Below are 22,561 nucleotides of genomic sequence, written 5' to 3'. Positions count from 1 at the left end.
GCTATTCCAGTATAGAAGAGTACAAAATGACAATGTTCCAACATCTATGCACGCCAGGATTTCTTACTGTCTGTGTAGCTCTGCAGAGCCGAGAGGAACAGCGCTAGAGAGAAGGTAATTTACGGAAGCTCAACTTTGCCCTCAAATCATCACTGACAGATTTTATTTTCGAAAGCTATGCGTCTCTCACTCCCGCACATCTGAGAACTGGCTTAAGGCTGTTTGAAATATTCTGACATTGTCATATTTGTGAAGCTAAAACTGCACCATACAGGTCACTGACATTTTTTTTTACTCTTATTTGGTAGACTGTTTAGGTCTTAGCAGTGAAAAAGGTTTGAAATTACATTTAACCACTGTACAGAGGAAATGAGAATATAAATGGTATTTTTGTTGTGGGCGCAATGTAGAAAAGGAGATACTTCATACACAGTTGTTACAATATGAATATTTTTATCTAGTTTAAGTTGTTGTTATATTTATAGAATGTTTTGACCTTGAATGACGAGGCTGAAGTGGTTCTGTCCTGTCCTACCTCCAGCCCTGTTCCAGGAATAACAGGCCTGTTAAATGTCACGTTTGTCTGTCTGATGCATGGTTCTATATTTTTTGCTGTATGTTTATTTACTTAATAAAGATGTGTGTTGGGAAATTGATTGCAGACTTAGAGGCATATTATTTTAGGTAATTTATTCTACCACCATCTGGTGGTTCACAGTAGGGGACCGTTTAAATTTTTTATAACAAATCCTTAACCGGCTTAATTATCACATTTAGTTGCAGAACCGCTTTTAGCACCAATAAGTTGAAATAACAGTTTTCTGTGCGACTTTATCAGTCTCTCACCTCATTGTTAGGGACTGATATATTAATACTGCTTACGCTCATTAAGGTCTGCAGGCTTTTATTTAAGGATAGCTCTCTTAAGGTGCCACTGCAGCCTTTTAATCTTTCAATCTTTGACTGGGCCATTGCAACACCTTGATTCTTTTCTTTTTCAGCCATTCTGGTGCTGGTATGGTTGGGATCATTGTTGCATGGCCTGTATGTCATCTGACAAAGATGGCTTCTTGTTTGACTCTAGAATACTGGTCGACTCATTGACTGTAAGCTCCTCAGGTCCAGTGGCTGCAAAGCGAGCCCAAATCATTACGCCTCCACCACCATGCTGATATGCTTTCTTTAGTTTTCACCAAACATGGCGCTCTGCATTATAGCCAAACTTCTCCACTTTGGTCCCATCTTTATAGAGAGCATTGTGCCAGACGTCATGCTGCCACGGCATTTTTAGTAGTAGCTCTTGGGCTTTTACTGAGGTGGTTGCACTTCCATAGGCGTTACAAAACAGGGGAAACTATTTACACATTAGATTTTTCCCTATAAACAAGGATAAGGATGTTTCTACTATATATACTGAATAAAGATCACAAGCATCTGCACTTCAATGCTCTGCTGTTGACTGGCAGGACTCTGGGAGAACTTGGCAATGCTTTGACAGATGATGGCATATTTTTTTAGTTCTCTGGTTGTCTTTCTTTGATGCAGTGTGAAAGGAAATGTCATATCAGAGCCAGAGAGAAGAAAAGGGAATAAGAAAAGTGATGTGTATGCAGAATGTGGAATGAAAAACACTTCTGATTAAAAACCACCCAGAGAGATGTTTTTATTTTTATTTTGACAAAACCTTAAAGACTACGGTGATGATGAAATCCCTAGCTGTATTTGGGGTGAAAGGCAGGACTATAAAAGCACTGGAGTGTTTTTGTGGGCATATGTGCAGCTAGACTACTTTTCCACCGCCTACCACTTTAGATAAAACCCATAACAATAGTTCACTCTTTGAACTCTTAACTGTAAAGAAGCTTCCTTTGATCTCATACAGTGTAACTTCAACTGTTTTCATTTCAACCACCAAGATTACAGGATGTGAGCAGATGGGACAAATATGAATAAAACGCTTAAAGTGAGATGACACCATAGCGACTGAAATAGAGTTAGTTTTTTTTTTTATTATGATGTGAAAGCTTTGCAAGATAGTCAGTGTAAAAAAAATGTTTTCCAAAGGAATCAGTAGATAGTAGATTTGCTGACTTTCAGCATTTTTTGCCAAGTTCTTCTTATCTTTTGCCAAGAGATTATGAAAGCTATAGTCTTGAAGATAAATGTGCACATGACGTTTCTGTTTAATACAGTCTTCCATCTCATGGCCAACCTGCTACGTTTTAAGTTTATAATCTCTTTGTTCATAGTTGGTTGTCAGTGCCAGACCTTGATCTCACCGCCCCAGTCACAAGTAGCCACAGTCGTAGGTAAGACGGGATGCTGAGACACACAAAGGCAGGGCTGGCTATGGGCACGGAGGGTGTGAAGCATATGAGCTGTGTGATAATCATAGAAGTGAGCGGAGCCAGTGGAGCTCCCTGAGGCCAGGATAGTTCCATCCAGAGAAAAGCCACACTTTATTGCATATCCCTCCACCTAGAACAAAAAACATGTTACAATCCATTTATAGCGGCTCAGAGGAGATTTTAGAGAACTAATCAGAATCGTGTTGGCTCAACCTTCAGAACAAAAAGCAATTGTTACAGGGAAATCAAAGAACAGCTCTCATCCTCCTTTACCTGCATACATTTAATGTCAGAAATAACTGGGGAAAGTCCCAGGGGAGGACAAATCTACAGACAGAGTGCAGGCCCCCTGATGGTGTCTGCATACTGTTGATTTATACCTACAAACACTGCAGAGGCAACTCTTGATTTGTGTAGACAATTTAAGTGTAGTCTTGACTGACAAAGGATTACAGAAGGAAGCAGAATAACACTCTAACCTTTTAATGTTTAAGTTGGGCTCATCTTCTTACTTAGTGATTTTCTTGTTTAAATTTTGAATGAAATGCAAGTCTGTATCCACACCAACCCACTTTAGGTCGTCACTTTGCATAAAGAACCCCCAGAAATATAAATCTCGTCAGGTGCCGTGGAATAAACAGAAAGCATTCGCAGCGCTAGACGTGTTCCACAGTTTTTCATGTTAAACCCTTGTTGAAATGCGACGAACAATAATACCCCACAGTAACAATCAATTGACTTTACCATAGGTGGACTCCAGTGAAGTTGTAGAAAAATCTGACAGATAATCAGTGGACACGGAACCCACCTGAGCTCAATTTTTGTTTTCATGTACATGTTATATTTTTATTTTTTTAAAATATGCAATAATTTCAAGCAATTATTTTTCACTTTGACATTATGGGGTAATTGTAGAATTTTGAGGTGAATATGAATTTAATCCAATCTGGAATTAGGCTAAATGTTGAAGAACTAAAGCACTGTAAATACTTTAAAATCCTTTCTGGAAGCACCATATTTCGCTTTTATGCATTACCGATCCCTGCTAAGTTGCCTTAGTTTTCAGTCATTATAGTTTATTTAGCTTGAATCCCTACTTCTAGTTTATTGTCCTTCCTTCCTTTGTCCTATCTTTCTTTATTTATGCTTATGTCCTACAGTGTTCCCTTGTTTAGTTTGAATCCTGTATCCATGTTCAGCAGGCATTTTAGGGCTGTTGATTTGCTGCGATAGCTCCATTTCTTTCGTGTCACTTTTTGGACTTCACTTCCACTCTGTCTGATTGGCTTGATTACTTTCACCTTTCTCTCATTTCCCTCCTGTTTCCAATCCCCAAATAGTCCTTGTTCTTTAAATAGTCCTGTCTCTGCCTCGTGTTTTTGTGAGATCCTGCTGTTGTTTTCTGCATTGGATGATTCCTAGACCCCTGCTTTGTGTATTTTTTTTGTCAATTTTGGACTTTGTGTTTTAAGCTGAATAAAAGCTCATTACTTCTTCATCTAAACTTTACTGTAATACAACTGGTTATTTCTTATGGCACAAAGCCCAGACTCAAGTGTGCATATTTTTACATAACAAGTGGTTTCAAGTTATAGACTGCACCTGTGGAAAATAATGGGTTACTACAGTTCATGCTCATTGTATTAAACTTCTTGTTAGAGTATGTAATGCTTCTGTTGAGACTGCATTAAAACCTTGTCATCAATGATGTAGTAGCACAACTGGCTCACAATCCATCATAATTCACAGGCTATTGGCTGTAAAACAACAAACGTGAGCTTAACCTTGTGCACCATTTGGGTGAAGACCCATTAAGTGATCATTGTGTCCTACCAATATGGTAGGAGGAGCAGAAAAATTATAGATATGTCTGTGTTTTAGTCATCATAGCAACTAATTAGCAACTGGCTAATTACCAATGCTTTCAGTAATATAATCACAATAACGCAAAGGTTATTATAAGGTAATTATAAGAAACATCTGTCTTATTGTAGTATATAGTAAATAAAATACAAAATGCTTGTGAAACAAAACTCTAGGTCTTTTCTGCCACGTTGTTTCCTTTTTGTTGATTTTTAGCGCTGTACCAGAAAGAGAAAAGCAAAAATGGACCTGGAATGTGCGATACCCATTTGTTTCCTGTCAATTATTGTAAACAACAGTCCAAATGCCACACTAGCAGTGCTGCATTTTTCAGTGATATTTCAAATGTGCTGCCATATGCTGCTCCTGTTGCCTCCCTCAGTGAAACTGTTGTATTGTATTTGGTGGGTTTGTTTTTTTGGGAGGAAACACTGCTATGAATCTTGGTACAGACAATGGAAGCATGTAGGTTGCAATTAAAGCTGTGTGGGGTGGGATGTTGCTGAAGTTGTATTTCTGTGTGTGTGTGTGTCTGTGTACATCTGACTGCAGTGCTATTCAGTATGGATTACGCCTGCGTAACCCCCAGTCGATACTGACCTTGTGTCCTTCGAACCGCCGCCTTTTGTTCATTCTATACGGCTGCTGGGAGGAGAACACTGCTATGTAGTTCCCATTGGTCTGGGCAACAAAGGAGTCTTCCAGCGGGTGGAGAGCCAGGCCCGGGCACGTGTAACGCTCCTGGTGGCCAAATGAGAAGAAGAATGAGAAGGGAAATTAATTCACTATTTGACCTTTTCTTGTTACTACTTATGGTGAAGTCAGCTCCATGTTAACTAGTGTATTAATGATAAAAAAAAAAAGCTTGTACAATGGTATAAAGGTTTATGATCAATCCACTGTGTATATGTAGTAATATTTTTTATTTTGACCATCATTTTCAATCTATTCCAATGAGTAAAGAGAATATACACTCAAAATTGTTCAGAATTATCCTGTTATCCTGTAAAAAAAAAAAGCACAAAGGTTATTAAACAATTATTAAACAATTTTTTTAACTTAATTTAACTGTTAAAATAAAAATGAGTCTCTTAAGATTATAAATTTAATTTCATATACCAGCCAAACCTCATGTAATTAGACCTACTTTTTTTTCTTTATCACATACACAGATATCTTACATGGTAGATTTGGTTGGAGACTTTGGCTGTGGTCTCATAGTCCCAGGCAATGAGGGTGCGGTCTGCAGAGTCTCTGCTCACGCAGTCAGAGCTTGTTATAAAAGTCACACCGCCTCTCAGAAAGACTATGTCCAAGGTCTGCTGGATGCCGGCTTGGTAAACTTTCACCACCTGGTAACACACATACATATACACGGATGACCCGTAGAAGCACTCAGCCAAGAAGAGAAATAAACGGGAGAGGAACATCTAGACCTCTGTCATTAAGGGGAAAAGGCAAGATAACAGCTCCACGTGTCCTTGAGCTGTAAAGACTTACTGTCAAATGATGACAGAGTGCCCAGCAATGGAGAACATATATGTTGTGGTTTCAATCTGCAATAAAGCACACCCTGAAGTATCAATTTATTGATGATTAATAAAATTTTTAAAAAGCTACACAGTGGATGGCTACCGGCTCCTCTGCACTGAGAATTTAACCTTTAACCCTTTACCTGCTGCTTAAAGCATCCTCTAACTTTATATTTGGCAATATATATATATATACAGTATATATATTTATTATAGCATATGTGTATGAGCTAGATAGGGATATGAATTAATTAGCATTTGCTTCCTCCTGCTCATTTTTAAATGGGAAATAGTCAACTTTTTTTCCAATGTGATATATTATTTGGCACTTTTATGTTCAAAATAAAGATTTAATTGGCTGATTGAGTGGCCTGTAACATAATGTGGCAGATCAGTCTCACAAATCCTTTCTGCTTCTTGAATCCATTTGGATATCAGCAAAATTATGACATAGGTGGCTGACTTGAATTTTTTATCCAATATGGGTAATTTGATCCTGAATGGAACAGCTAACGGTTAAGAGTCACAGGCAGCCATAACCATACAGCCTTAACAACATATTTTCTAAGGATTGCTCTCTGCCCGCAACTCATACTAACACCTGCTAGCAGAAACATCTTCAGTGCATTAAGTCTAACCATTCAGGGGAACAATTCAGTTCGCCAAGTGAACATTCATGTGAGCATTCACATTCTGAAGAAGTGAATAGGATTATCATATAAAACAGTCCATTAAGCTTAATAGCAATATTAGGTTGCAGCTTCACAGGAACAATTTATGCAGCCAGGATTAAATTAAAATTTGCCTTGAACAATTAGTGATATAACCTGCATTCTCCCTATGCATGCTGAAGCATTATCTAGAGGGTCATTGCACAAAGTGAAATATAGACTCGTATGTTTGTACTCATGTGAAACCGAGCGTGTAGCAGCGTTGAACAAAGAGGATGTGTTTGAACTGTATTCATTTAGATTTCTGAAGGTAAAAAAACCCCACAGAAAATTAAAATGATAAATCTACTGTAAGGAGGGTAATAAATTTGACCTTGCAGCTGCGAGAGTCCCATGCCTTGACTGCTGAACTGTATCCTCCACACAGGAAAACCTCCGGGTTGCTGGGATGCACGGCCGCACACATCACCTTGAACTCGTTGTCCACTTTCACTGTTGGCTGCCCTACAAAAGAAAAAAAAGACTGATTTTAAAAAAACATGACAGAAATCTTGTGTTTGTGTATGTGTGTGTATGTTTACTATGAATAATTTACAACATCATGCTGCTAATTTGTGAATGCAGAAGTGTCAGGTTTGTCAAGATTGATTCTAAACTACATTTCTTTAACTGAATGAATCATTATAGTTATTGTTATATTGTTATTTTTCTACTTTACTGTTCTTTACTGCGTCCACATTTATAAATGTCAAGATCAGCACTTCAACCAAAAACTGAAAATTGCTGAATTATTGCTTAATTGATTCATTATCATTAAAATGTCACAGACATAAAGATCCACTGATAAACTGAGAAGATGGCTGGACGATTAATCACTAATCATTAATCTGGTATCAAAAACACACATAAATAAAGGCTCAACAATAAATCTGAGTAAATACAGACTATTTACTTTCTGCTTGATTGTCCCAAAACAAGCAAAAAATAAAGAGACTATATGAATTAAGGTAAATGGCAGGAATTTTCTTTCTCAGCTGTCAAAGCCGAACTAAACACAGCCAGCATACATTTTAGCTGCATTACCCCACACATGCAACATTTCCAGATACTTCTCTTTGGTTTATTAATTGAGCACATTTTGGGGATCCAGTTTCAGTTCCATTGACACATGCATTACATTTGTGAGCATTAAACTCTGCGTGTAATGTAGGGCCAGGGGAATGATGGAAGAGTAAAGGAAAGAAAAGATTTCCAGGCAGGGACAAGTTTAATACGAACTCACACAAGAGCGTGGAGAGTGTGTTCCCTAATTCTCCTTAACCAAGAATCTTCCTGTTGGCCACTGCTTAACAAAAAATGTATTATAGTCAGAACTGCCCAATTATGATAATGCATTTTTAATAGTATAAGTATAGTATTAACAGAAACAACTGAGCGTTCAATAGGGTGGGGGCACCAAATGGCCCAAAGCTGTTTGGTGTGTGTAATCAAGCATGAGCCTAATAGTGAGCTACAACTGACTGTGAAGTGAGGCGTCCACAGAGCTCCATTAAACACTATTCATTTTGCAATGTGGACAGGGGACTGAAAAAGCTAACTTTCAATTCCATTTATTCAGCTTTTATTTTGGCATCACTCAACTAAGTTTGAACTGAAAGACAAATCATATCAGAAAATGTTTTCGATTTCTGTTACTTTATAATGGGATCCTAAAGATTTCAGTTGCTTTCATGATATAAATGTAACACACAGATTTAGTAAAAATAAATGACAACTACAATCAAAGACTGATTAAAGAAACATTCTAAATAAATGAGAATAAATGCAGAAATTGAAGATGATAAGCTTGGTGGTTGTGGAAATCCTATAAGCCTTCCTCATCACTTCACACTGTCAAAAATTACACATGCTATGTATGTACTTTAATTTTAGATATGCTTGCTGCCACATGTAAATACTTGTACAGATGTGTAGATTTCATATATTTTAAAATTGCATTGAAACCTAGTGTCACGAGCAGGGGGGACGATCTGGCTAAGAAACCGAGGACGCTTCACACTCAAACAGGAGCCTTTTTCCAATCACAGGGTAGGCATGCCTAAATTATACCCTGCTCTATAGTTTACTCTGAATTAGAACCTAACTTACAACATGAACATCATGTTGCATTAAGCAAGACTTAAAATTACCAATTGAGACCATAAACTCAAGTTTTTTACTAAGATCATAAATCTAGTGAGCAGTGGGATCATTTTCTCACAAACTTCCATAAAGTCAGATTAGTTCTGTTAACTACTCACCATTAGAAAGAATCCACCTTCAAGGCTTTTCTATATTGTTTTCATCTAGACATGGAGACTTAGTCTGTCTTTTATATACAGCCTGTTTATAAAGAAAGTTGTTTACAGTGTATCCTTCCGCTGTGTCTAGACTCTGTCCATGTGACCTGAATATTGTGAATGTAGCGTCATTTCTGTCTGCTGAAGAGCAGTGCTAATCCTCAGGATAGCATACTTTTTTGTTGTTGTAAATATCAAATGTAAATCAGTGTGCTGTACCATGCAAGCTGTTTATTTCTTGCAGCACTGTTTGCTCATTTTCAGCCAACCTGCACTCTTGTGTTCAGTACAAAATCTTGCTAGTTTCTACCGATCGAAAATATTGCAAAAGTGCACAACTTTCCTAAGTGATAGTTTTATCTCTCCATTTCCAGACAGCGGCATTGTACACATGAGTTTCTGAGAGGATTTAAGCATCACTCGAGACAAAAAGATAAAACTGACAAAGATGTGATGTGGAGAAAAGAAACCAGACTATAAAGTACTGTTTTGGCTAGAGGCTGCTTTATCTCAGTCAATTAAAAATGTCATACTTAAACATAAAACAAAAACACCGAAGGGCTAAAATATAATTAAGCCTGACAGGGTGCAACCAAAAATTAGTTTCCTGGGAAAACGATGAAACAAGACTATGAGCCAGCAACTCTGTCAAAGGCTATGCAAAGTGGAGCACCTCAGGGCTCAATGGCTTCTCATTAATTCATCGAACAAACAACAAAGGCCACATCTAAAACAGTCTTAGACAGTTAGCCCACAACAAAAACATACTTCATTATAGACTTGTTCCACAATATTCCCACCAAGACTTTTTAGAAGTGGGGAATGATTCACAGCTAATAAACTGCACCAAAAATGGACCTTCTCTCCTTTTAATGGGGGACTAGTTCACTCACTCACGACTGCACTGGTCTGATCCAAAGTTTTAACAGGCAGTTTCATCAGGCTCATACTTCCTGCTTAATTGGCTTACCAACAGCGATATGCAGAAGATCTGTCATCGAGATTTAAACTCGTGTTTAGCAAGACAATGAGAAAACATTCTCCTCATAATAAATAGGGCCTCATCATGTTTTAATTAAGCAAGATTAATTAGCTGGCATGCGAGAGGAGATACGGGAGGACAGCAGTGATCTGTCCCTCCCTCACAATAGTTTATTCTGTTGAAAGAACTGTGATTGTGCTGTAGTGCTGACAAACAGTGGATGACTTGGAGCAGAGGACATTAGGGATGACTGGGATAGCAGGGATGAGCCCTTCAGAGCAGAGAGTAGCAGCGAGTCTGCCTCATTATGGGTGCTGTCTTTGCACTTGTGCAGAGGTTAGGAAACACATTATTCAGTCTGACACGCCACATCCGAAAAAATGCTTTGGATGTAGACTTAATAAGCGGTATTTTTGACTGTTTTATTTTTATATTTTTCATTTCAACCATGCCCTCGGACTTGATAGAAAAGGTAGCAAAATCCTTAAATAACTGTGCATGATTTATTAATTTAATCCTAATTTTAAAAAATTAATGTACTTCCTTCAACACTGCATAGTAGGTTTCATTAACCAAGACGGCTTTAAGCTAAAGTGAGCCACTGCTTAGTTAATCATTGTGACGTAGTACTGGAAGTAATGACAAAAACAAAACTTAAACCTAGTGTTTAAATGAAAGTAGGAAAAACTGTTCTCACAAATTTCATGTCATAGCTGACATACTATGCTTACTCTCTGCACCACCTTTTTTCTACCTACACTGCTTTTCAGGTCAAAATAATCCTTGTTTTTCCTAATGGGCCTTGAAACAGCTTGAAACAATCTTTCCCTTGATAGTTTAACTCTGGATATGTTTCTGTGATCTTGTTTTTAATTAATACTATGTCTTTGCTTTATCCTCTCTTTTTTAGCTGTCAGGTTATGTTGGTGACAAGTTAAATGACTAAACGCTGTAGGTCAAAGCAGATCATCTCGAATAGCAGGAAAGAAGCTCAATAATAGAAAGAAATGAAGTATTGAGCAACTGCAAAATACTGCACACTGAATTGCTGGGAATGCTCCCCTCTCCGTGTTGGCTGCTTTTGAATGCCATCACCACGGAAGCTCATACAAAGCCTCCAAGTCCTTCACTTTTCTTGACTAGTGCATGGGCGTTAATGTAAGTTAGAAATGCTGTGATGTGGGTTTTATCCTTTGTCTTTTGAAGGAAAGCTCTTTTGTTTTATTTTCTTTGGGGGGGGGGACTATATAAAGCCTGTGTTGACCTAGTAGGTTGCTACTCTAAAATGAAGCTTTCAAAGTAGGTCAAAATACTGGTGGCATTTAGAGGAAATAATACTGCGGGTGTGTGCTTTTGCATTCGTTGCCTCTTGGTGTGCAACGCTTGAGGCTCCTGTGATTATACAGTAACATGGTGGTGGTTAATTCTTGGTACGTGCAAATGAAGTCTAATGAACTGAATATGTTGAAGAAAATATTCCAGTGGAATAAAAATGTGTGAAAGAATGCTGAAAGATCTTTTTTTATACTGTAATATTGTAAAAGCCTCTCTATTTATTTATATATGATGAAAGAAATAAGAGCACTGACTACAAAATCTGACTTTTTGTTAACCCGTGTGCAAGCTACTACTTCTTCCCTTTCTTTCCTTATTTATGAAAATGTGCATTTATTCATTGATCTAACTTTTTCAAATGTACCCAGCGTGACAGTGTGGGTTACATGGATTGCATGGCTGGAGAAGAAATTTCAGCATCTAAGCTGTGTTTTGAAAACCAGAAAGATTTTCTGTTGCATGACCCCCAGACTCCAATCCCCAGTGTGACTCAATAATTTAGTTTTGCACTATTGGCCTTGTAATTCAGTCTGGAACAAAAAAAAAAAGCCTGCCCTTGGCACTAATGTGAAACTCCATCTCACAACCAACCTATTACTGAAGCTTTCACCTGGGTTTATCAAATAAGGTAATGCAAACCTAAACTGAGCTGGAAGTCACTACAAGAGACAACTATTGTGTATTATTGCTTTTCTCTGATCTAATTTTGTTTCTTTTTTTCTTGCATGAAATGACACATCAACTTGTGGGAGAATGTAAATAGGTGAACATATTTTACATCACCGTCATCAGACGATCAGCTTTTCTGAAGACGGTCGTTAGAGTGCGTACAAAAGCTGGGGCTTCACACTAATGCCATCCATACTTAATTACTTTATTCCACTATTCAGCCTCTCTGACTTTAAAAAGTCCTCTTTATCTTACATTCCTCTCCTCAGTTTCTCTTTTAGCATTATGCCACTTAACCTACTCGCCTTCCCTATATCGTTTTCACCCCAAGCTATTGCTATTCAGCTGTGACAGCTTCCCTTGGACCGCTGGGAGTGGGTATAAGGTTCTACAAATTAAACTGGACACAGAAACAACTGCAAAGGTTTGCAAGGGAAAATGGGTCCACATACTATTCTGAACACACAGGCATAGGAAATTACTTTTCTTCGCAAACATAATGATTAGTGCAGCACTGAGGGTAGATATGCAGTGGTGAAATGATGAGTCAGATGTCCATGAAGACTCTCGCTGTTTATTCAAGGACGAGTATACCTCTGCAAAGAGAGCTCAATTGAACACAAAAGCTCCAACTGCTTTTCCTGTTACAGCTAAGAGGATCTGCATTACCGTGAAGAGCATAAAGATCACATTTATCATGATTAGAGTCTGCCATCACAAACACTCAAGCTTTCTGAGTATCCCATCATCCAGTCTAGTATTGATATATAGGCTGCATGAATGGCGAGGGGGGTGCTGGTAGAATAACTAAGCTAAAACCTCGGTGAGTTGTGAGTGCCATATATTTCAGAAAAGCATTTGATGTGAAGAGAACTCAAACCCCATGCATGTTGGAATCTGTTTAACATATTATGAGGGAAATTATGCATGTAGCTTATTCCATGTGCTCTTTTCACTGCCAGAATATGATTTTCTTTAAAGTGTTCGTGACTTTGTCTGACCTCCACCACATCTGTAGTGCAGAAACTGGTCTGGAATTCCCAACTCCCACATTAATATTCAGCTAAATTGAATTTTCTTCATCACACGCTGCAATAGAAATGCAGCCTTATTGCGCTCTCATGCAGATCTTCATCCTTAAAATATCAATTTTAAGGATGAAGATCAATCAAGCTATTGGCTGCATATGACCAAAAGCATTTGTTTGTTTATGGTTTTGGTTAGAGACGATCCAGTATAAGGTCATGGTAGCTGCTCCTGTGGTGATGTATCCATTATTGATCCACTTCCTGGAGCTGTCTGTGTGTTTAATGGGCTGCCCAAGCTATTATCCGTAGGCTTTATTGACAGTATTGACAGACAAGCTTAGAGGGGAAGTGAAAACGGCAGCAAGTCATCATTTGCCATGTGTTGACCCTAGGGATGCAGATGCCATGGGGGCTTCAAAGAAATTTTCTCTCTCTCTCTGTTCAGATACAAGGAATTTGAGAACATTCATGGTAACTATTCTTATTGCTCAATAAGCAGTCTTACTGTGGCAGACTGTATATATGACTTACTATCATCTTTACTGCCATGCTTGTATTGATAGATAAAAAGATAGACAGATAGACTTCTATTTTAGATTTTCATTTGAGACATCTGCCTCCCACCTGAATGAAACAGTCTACAGGCATTCAATATACGCTCACGTCTACTTTATTAGGTAAACTTTGCTGAACTGCATTAATTCTTCATGGCATAGATTGAGCAAGGTGCTGGAAACAGTCCTCAGGGATTTTGGTTCATCCTGACAAGATAGTGTCAAACTGCTGACATATCCATGATGTGAATCTCCCATTCCACCACATAACAAAGGTGCTCTGTTGGATTGAGATCAGGCGACCACGGAGGCTATTTGAGTACAATGACCTTGCAGTTACGCTCAAGAAAATAGTTTCCGATGATTTGAGCTTTGTGACAAGGCACAATATCATTATCAGAAAATGGGTACACTGTGATCACAAGTACTCAGGCAGACTGTGGCGCCTAAATGATGTTCAATTACTACAAAGTGGCTCAAAGTGCAAAAAAATCACAAAGCAGTTTGGCCATTCTCATCTGAACTCTGGTATCAACAAAGCATTTTCAACCTGCAGCTTACTGGTTATTTTCTTTTTGGATCATTCTCTGTAACCTGTAGAGATGGCTGTGTGGGAGAATCTCAGTAGATCAGCCATTTCTAAAATGCTCAGAGCAGCATGATGTTCAATTTCGATTTCAGCATGTCATCTTGCTGTTTACATGCTTAAATGCACTGCAATGTAATTTGTTAAAGACCATTGAACAGGTATACCTAATGTAGATTTTTAGGCTGATTTGCAGGAAACTAACTGAAGTAAATGTATTATTCTTGCAAATTATTCACAACTTTGTTAGTAATATGTATCACTTCTACTATACCATAGCACTCAAGTCCGATGGATGCATCGCAACTTAAGGGTTAGTGTCTTGCCCAAGGCATGCAGATGGCGCAGCCAGGGATCGAACCACCAACCACCAATGTTCCAACTGGTAGATGCTAGTAAGTGCCTGGGCTACAGCCAAATTCTGTGTTCAAGTTCCAAATGTGTAACTTAATGAGCTGACATGAATTGAAGTGCCTAAATCCAAGTGGATTTTGGTACACCACAATAGTTATCAGCAGCACTAACCAACATGTAGTTGCATTTCTGAGGGTGTGCAGGTCAGGTTATGTTGTAGAGTTCAGAGGGGTTTGTGGCTACGTCTAAGTTATGACGTAGATTTCCCGCTAAAGCATAAATTGGGCATTAAAACAAAATACCTGTTATTTTATTTTGATATTAAAAGGCAAGAAAGCAGCATTTCTCGGCTGTGCTTGGAGACATCTTTGCAGAGACATTTGCTCGAGGAATTCAGATTTCAAAGGTTGTCCCTGAAATGAGTCACGACTATAGAGAGAGAGTCAGAGACAGACAGAGAAGTAGCTCTGCAATTCATACAATGAGCTCATAACAGATTCTGGAGGCTCAAGGCAATTTAAATTTACTCCACACATAAATTACTACACTGACTTTAAATCAGAGTTTGAGAAACAATAAATGTGCATGAAGTGAAATTGCACAGGCGTTTTGTTGTCCCACAACATCAGCAACGTGGTTGGAGAAAAATATCTAATCAAACAAAGGTTCACACTTCAAGCCGATTAAGTAAATGTAATATACACACCACAGTCGTTCTGCCTGTGTATGGGAACATCCAAAATTATATCTCGTGTTGAGTTTGGTTCAGGGGAAAAATCACAGTGATATACTTGAAAAAGTAAAGCCAGTGGTTTGTTATTTGACATTTGGTTCTTCAGAACTACAGAAAGAAATGCTGCTGCTGCTCACCCGTCTCCACATCAGTGATCACAGCCGTGTTGTCAAATGAGCCGGTGAGAAAGTGTCGCCCGCAGGGGGTCCAACAGGCGTCGCGCACAGCTCCCGAATGGCAGGTGTAAACCCTGAGGCATCGCCCGCTCTCTGCTGCATCCCACACCTGCCAGACATGGGCACATCGATTCACGCCAAACTCACAAATTTATCCAGACTGCAGTCTTTTTTGTTGTTTTTTCACTGACTGTGCACAAGATTAAGACATTCCAGGAATAAAGACTCAAAGGCCAAGAACTGACTGCATGAATTTCTAAGAGTTCAAAATCCATAATCAGTAGGTTGTGCTTGGTCTTAAGGGGTTGTTTCAAATGATCACATATATACAGATACACAAAAGAACCCTGGATCTTTTACGCGATCTCATGACATAAAGAACAAGGAAATACATCAGAGGTTTTGGCATGCAGTGCTTTCTCTCCACATCAAGGAGATGGAAGCCTAGGTCATTGGATCAAATTGACATTCAAAGAAAAGTTTATACAAATATTCAGTTAACTTCCTGTCAATGTATCATTCTAGAGAGGTTTAGCTCAGTTATGAAATTCAAAACCAAGCTATGTATTATGTGACAATAAAATCTATTAGTTAAGTTTAATAGTAATAATAATGTGGAAGTCAAATACTTGAATGCCATCACTACCACGAAGGGGGAAATGTGCACATATACTGTAAAGCTATAAAAAAAAAAACTATTGAATATCAAATAAGTCAAATGCTTTGGAAGTATCACTGCACTCTGGAAAAGGATATTCATACAGAAGACAACTTTATTTGTTTTCATTTTTTGGGCCCCCAAGTGAAGGTGAAAAATTTTATTACTGTTATTGAAAATGATAAAATAAGCCAAAAGTTGTTTTTTTACTTTTCTTTTTTATGTGTGTGTATATATAACAAATATTAAATAAGTATGGAACTGTGAGCGCATAACTACAAATGGATACATGGAATACATGTAGCATGGGTTTATGGTATATGTACATCAATGCTCAAGTGTTTCTTTTTTCTTTTTTAACTGACTGCACTTGTTTGACTTTTGTCTGAATTGGACGAAGCTTTAAAGCAGCTTGCTGAAAATCAAAAGCAGCAGGTTTGGACAAATTTTACAAACCTAAAATATTCTGTGTGTGCCTGTGCTGTGTCCTTTGGAACTCAAACTCTTTTTCTGTGTGAAGTCTCCTCAAACCTGAGAAAGATTTAATATAGGCTACTTTCACCTCACTTCCATTGTAATGAAATGAAATGATCAGCTGGAAAAACTAGGAAAAACATCCATATAAATTGGGTCTGTCTGTAGGATTTTAAGGGAGAAACAGCCTTTCTAATGAATTAATCAAACTAATTACCTCTGAGTGGGCCTATAAATCAATTCCCACTGGGCTGTAATGGCTTTAATGCTTTGGTATTGTCAGAGTTTACTCTGATAAAAAACAGAGCAGGAGAGAAAAGCTCCCAGCTGCCTCCTGTTTGTCATGGCGGTCATGACTACACACCGTGACACCTTGCGGGTTTGAAATACGATATCATGGTGAAAATGTGGCGTGTAAATAAAGGAGGTGGTAATTACCCACACTGCTCAAGTGATGTCTTCAGTCAAAGTGATGGCTTTCAAAAAGTTCACTTGGCAAAATCACTATTATAAAATATCTTTCATAAAAGGTCCAGTAGGATTTTCTCCTAGACATGCTGAAAGAAAAAAGGTTCTCATTGAAGCCCAGCTTGAAATCCAGTGGGTGGTCTGGACTGGTGCCCACTGAGGTGATGAAGTATTTTTTGGGCTCCCAAGCACTGCCAGGGCCACAGAGGAAATTTTAAGATCTATGGAGCACTGCAGATCCCTTCATGCTTCTCTCTGTGTTTCATTATTAAATACGACTCTTCTATGCAGCACATGAAACACAGTAAAAAGTAGTGTACCACAGCTCCCACAGGACACAAAGAAGACAGATGGACAGAGAAGAGCGACATCTGAATCCAGCAGACAGAAGTCTGACAAACAGAATGCTAGAGATGCCTCCAGGGTGGGGGAAAAAGTAGCAGAGAGAGAGAGAAACAGAGGCATGTTTTTAATTGAAATAAACTAAATATGGACATGACGCATCTGTTAGGAATTACTCCCATTCACTGTACAACACTATAAGCCTCTTCTCTGAATGATCTTCCACTTAAGGAAACACTGCCATCTGAAGGTAGCATGGAAATCTAAGAGAAAAGCAACTGATAACAATATAAACTGACCAAAAAGCTGAAGAGTATTAAACCAAACATACTTCTACATAACAAGTCTGACAAAGGGCCACAGCTTCAGCTCTGTGAATGACAGCAGCGATGATATACAGCATAACAAAACAATTCATTGCAAACAGTTGCATTAATCCAATACCGAGCGAGACTTGTGCATCACTGAAAACGAGTGCTTGTTTATTTGCATCCCCTTTAATTTCACCGGCCACTTAACAGACATGCAGAGCGGATCCCTGCAAATGACTCATTGGGGTAATCTGCTTCCTAAATGACTCTTGGTAATTAAAACTAAATTGGTATTCGTGTTATCAACATAAAACGGCTGCTTTACACCTGCCGTAGCCATGGTGACATCAGCTCCAAACCGGCTGGGATAATAATAATAATAATAGTCTGACAGACAGGACTGAACAACACAAGTCAGGAACCAAAAGCATGTCAGTGAAGGAACTTGAGTACAGAGAGGTGAATGTTAGGATTTCATTCATTATGTCCTTCCTCTGAATTAAACCAGACTAGTAAACAATAGCTGTGGTCAAAGTGCTGAAAGCCATAAAAGACTATAAAAGATAAATAATAATGTGCAATAAGAAAATAGAAATCGCATGAACAACGTGTCTTTTTCAACAGTTTTCCTGTTACTTTCAACACCAGGACACCCCAGGGAGCGTTACTGTTTCTCTGGCAGTTAACACTTCCCAAATAAAAAAAGCAGGTTCTTCTAATCTGAAGTTGTCTGTAGACAAAATACACCATTTTTTTGTTTGGCAGTATGTACTGTGCCCTGCTGTGATCTGCTACACCCCCGTCCCCTAATACACTTGCACTACTTTATAGGTTGATTTCATATACTTGTGTTTTGTGCTGTGTTGTGTGTTGTTGGGTGTGTTTTGTGAGCATACCAACAAATTCCTATTAATTGTGTTGTTAAAAGGTTTACAGTAAATTGGAACTTAATGTCACTCTGAGCTAACTTAAAATGAAATCTCAATATTATATCTTAAATACACATTTGATAATGTTGCCACTGATTGTGTAAACAGTGGTTTCACTTGCATTTCGAGTTGAATTTGCCAAAAAAAAAAGACAACACACAGTAAACAAAGATACAGATTAATCACACTAATCAATTTTGTATAATTGTGATTACTTTTTTTTGTTTTTCTATATATGTCTTGATTAGATTTTTTTAATATGATAATCGTAAAGTGGAACTCTGGAAATGATTACCAGATCAATCGAGGAACTCCTGACAACTACTTTCTTTACTGATCAATTGAAATCTTAAGTATAGAATATTCAATTAAATATGTAATAAGCGGTGAAATAATCAGTACCATCTTGTAGTTATCTCAAACTACAGATACTTTTACCAAATAAAAAACATTTCTTTGAAGATTGACTGATTCATAGATTTTTGCAGAACTTTGTGAAATTCAGACGATTTGGTTTTATATGGAGCAGTGGAGCTCTGCACCATCACCACCACATCACACCAACTGCTTTGGAAAAGACCTGAATCTTAATCCATCAATCTGTATATTACAGAAGTGGTTACACAGGATACAGTTAGATAGCCACAGAGTTACTATATTTGTATCAGTTGCATTGAAAAAATATAAAACATCTAAATATAAAATAACCCTATTTTTAAATGGGAGTAATGGAAGCTCCGGTTTTGTTGCTATGCAAAATTGAATTTCCTATTAGAATTTTTTTAAGTACAGATATTGACTTTTTTATTGATCATTCTTCTTTTCACTGAGTTTTTAAAATTATATTAAATGTAATGTAATTTAATTTAATATAATTCAAATATTTTTGGGAAAAAGATTTTTCTTCTCTACATAGAAAAATCAAATTACTATAAAAAAAAATAATTATCCTGGAAGTACCTGAATTTGTCAACAAATCTAATATAATGAAATACTTATTTCATTTCATTGTCTGATGCTGAAATTCCACATTTCAAAATGCTGTCACAGTCCTCGACGATAAGTATGAGAACTTCTTCTATTTACTGGTTTCACAGAAAACGCCTGGTTAGACAGCCTGAGAGAAGAAGAGATAATCCATGCATACAAACAAACGGGTCTTCTCCTCCCTTCCTCTGCTAGTCTCCACCATCTGTTCCAAACAACCCTTTCCAGGTGCCAGAAGAGGTGGCTACCATACCGCTGCACTTGTAAGATTATGCAAATATAGTCATTCATATTTAAATCGTTAATTATTCAAAATCCTCACAGGATATTGGGGCAGTATTTGATTTTATGATGGGACAGACATATTTAGTCGATAGCAGGCAGTTAGCTGCATTGCTTGACCTTTACAACAGGGAAATGATGGAGTGTTTTCCTGGTGTGAACCAGAGAAAAGGAGAGGGAGGTAGAATACAAACAGTGAGATAAATCGGGAAGGAGAGACAGGGCCCATGGGCCCTGACATATATTCAACACACAGTGACAGATATGATTCTAAAGAAAGTGGTACATTGTATATTTATAAATTGAGGCAGCAGGGCAGACACTGTATCTCTTCCAATTACACTACATGTCAGGTAAGCAAGTATCGTCTTAGCTCTCGCAGCTTCAGCTTGCATGCTGGGTAAGTTCTGCTGTAGAGGTATGGACACAGTACCCTCGTGGCAGATTAAACAACTGTTTTTGGATGAGTGATATATATCCACATGAAAGCTGAAACCTGTCAACATAGCATTTTTCTCCACTGGGCCAACAGACCAGCAGATCAGACTTTTTATGGTGCCCACAAACAAAAGCCAATTATTGATTCACTTATATACTGCTAGCTGAATGTATAAGCATATCGCATAATGTATTAGTAGATTTGTGTTTTTAGTTTATAAATTCATATCAGAAAAAAATATATAACCAAAGCCTGAATTAGCACTTGCATGCCGCAGGTTTTGTTGCTTCAAAGAGAGATGGTGGATGGCTGCAACTGCTCCCCTGACAAATTTAAATATCAGTTTATCTGCATAAATTTTAGCTTCTTCTTAATGCAGCTGTGGTTAGGAGCAGGTCACCTTTCTCACATGTAAGCTATCTGCACAGATTGTGATCTTTACTGCCTCTTTAATGTGATCATATTGATGGTAAGAAAAAAACGCTCGTCAGTGAGGGTCCATTTCAGCCAGTTCACAGGTAAATCAATTGGTGGAAACAACATTACTGGTCCAAATGTGTCAGCAGCTAGCCAATCAACTTGACCGACATACTTTTTTAATGGCCCCAGGCTGCAGGGTTATTTGTTATGTTGAACCCTGCATAGTTTCTACGTTTCAATGTTTATGAAGCAGTTAGCTATAACTGGACCTGGAGCATCCCAAGAGTAAATAGCATATTTTATTCTATTTCTACTGAAATTCTATTCTGTTACAGAAAGATAAGTGGGGAAATATAATGATTAATTTAATTGTATGAGACAGTTTAAATAAAAGAAAACAACACATCAGGTCTACATTATTTAAAGCATAGCACTACTGAAGTATTTCCACAGCTTCACTATTGTACATCATTTATAAAACAAATGTAGCTTTCTTTACCTTGAAAGTCTTGTCTATGGAGGCAGACAGCAACAGATGGCTGACATGGGGCAAAGGACACCACTGCACTGTGTTGACTGGGCCCTGGTGGCCTCCCAGGCTCATCAGAAGCCTCCTGGGTATCCCTGTCATGCTGGGCGTTTGAGCAAGATATGGCTTCAGTCTTGCTGACACATCTGAGAGAATCTGACTTTCTCTGGCCTGATTCCCTAGGACTTGCTCTGCTGGGTGCTTTAGCTCCACTCCTTCTGAAGTGGCAAGTCTCTTCCTCTTAGGGATATACGGTCTGACACCAGATGGGACAGTTTGCTGTCTTTTTGCCAAGTTTGCAGCATTGCCTAAACTTCGTGGCATGCATGGAAGAGCCTGCGGGGATGCCATCTCCCTCTGACTATCAGGCAAATTCAAAGATGTTTCAGTATTTCTAAAATCTGCTGCACCTCCACATCTTCTTTTCGAGTTAGTAAAGCTCTGTGGCTGGGAGTGAGGATGGAGTGAAGACCTGCTTGTTTCTGCCATATTTTGATGATATTCCCACACTGTCTGGTCAGACACAAATCTTCCAGGGTAAGGTATAACCTTGACAATATTAGTGTCTTGGTTTTCTTCTGTTTGAGCAGAATCTGTTGCTCCTTCTACTCTCTGATCCAGCGAGTCATCCTCTGACTCTGAATCTTCATAGTCCACTAATGAAGACATCTTCACATGAAAATCTGAAAACAGAGAGGCATGAGTTGTTTCATTAGAGGCCCGACGGTGACATCTAGTGGCTACATGTACTCCTGCAACTAAAGGTGGTAAACATGCTTGTCACTCTTTAAAGGTTTAAACCTGCAGCTTTTGGTTTTAAAATAATTTAACCTGGAATTTTAACAACAAATCTTAACATTTGTTTTGCTTTACCGACTATTTCTAAAATAATACCCCAGAGACCAGCTAAAGATACTAGGGGTAAACTATTCATGTAAACACGTTGCTGACCATTTTATTAATAACAAAAACGGACATGAAGCGATGTTTTGGGAGATTCGGAATCATATGCGATGCTTTTTTAAAAGCTAGCTGTTAGCATTACGTGTTAATTAACGGTGATTACACACTTGGATTGTCCAAAACAGAGACAGCAAAAGGCAGGTTTGTCAACTTCCCACCTTAGGATAGCGTACAGTTACGGTCACGGCCACGCATGTATAATTAGCATGAATGCTAATTGGAGGTATTTGACGTAAGAATTTTGGATTAATAACGTCTCTATGACAAGCACTGGTTGTACCTTCCACCAAGTATAGCAAAAGTAGCTAACTATGGTCGTTTGCCTCTATGTTTGAAAACTTAACAGAGACTATAAACACAGAAAGCTACCATTTAATTGTTGTTTGTATTCTTAATTATTGTACCTGTACTCTGCAGAAATAATCACATTTTCCGGCACAGAGCATGAATACAGTCATGCTTTAGGTTCAGCATCCCGCAAAACAATTCGAGTAAATGTAGCATTTCAGCATAAAAGTACTGTTACCGTTTGCCAATTGAAATAACACGCTCACTTAAATTAAAAGCTCTTATTTTGAAAAGGCCGGAT

The 22,561-nt window shown here is 38.2% G+C and overlaps 1 protein-coding gene across 1 annotated transcript; it reads right to left on the bottom strand.

Annotated features, from left to right (window-relative positions):
* Positions 1-1,656: 1,656 nt before the first annotated feature.
* Positions 1,657-22,499, bottom strand: wdr25 (WD repeat domain 25). The gene is made up of 7 exons (XM_040041938.1): positions 22,377-22,499; positions 20,980-21,692; positions 15,132-15,279; positions 6,788-6,918; positions 5,393-5,563; positions 4,812-4,952; positions 1,657-2,478 (listed from the first exon to the last, which is right to left on the bottom strand). Exons 2-7 carry the CDS (start codon positions 21,676-21,678, stop codon positions 2,257-2,259), a joined length of 1,512 nt encoding a protein of 503 aa, XP_039897872.1. The 5' UTR covers positions 21,679-21,692; positions 22,377-22,499; the 3' UTR covers positions 1,657-2,256.
* Between the last annotated feature and the right edge of the window lie 62 nt (positions 22,500-22,561).

Source organism: Simochromis diagramma, unplaced genomic scaffold (genome assembly GCF_900408965.1).
Source record: "Simochromis diagramma unplaced genomic scaffold, fSimDia1.1 OVJJ01000304.1, whole genome shotgun sequence".
NCBI classification, from domain to species: Eukaryota; Metazoa; Chordata; class Actinopteri; order Cichliformes; family Cichlidae; genus Simochromis; species Simochromis diagramma.
This window is presented reverse-complemented; position numbering and strand designations above follow the sequence as displayed.

Bases quoted from the DNA above. Each gene is read 5' to 3' on its own strand.
- wdr25 (XM_040041938.1), bottom strand. From the start codon at position 21,678: ATGTCTTCATTAGTGGACTATGAAGATTCAGAGTCAGAGGATGACTCG. The intron at 6,919-15,131 runs GTGAGCAGCAGC...TTTCTTTTGTAG, and splicing joins GATCACTGATGTGGAGACGG to GGCAGCCAACAGTGAAAGTG. The intron at 4,953-5,392 runs GTAAGATATCTG...TTTGGCCACCAG, and splicing joins TCTCCAACCAAATCTACCAT to GAGCGTTACACGTGCCCGGG.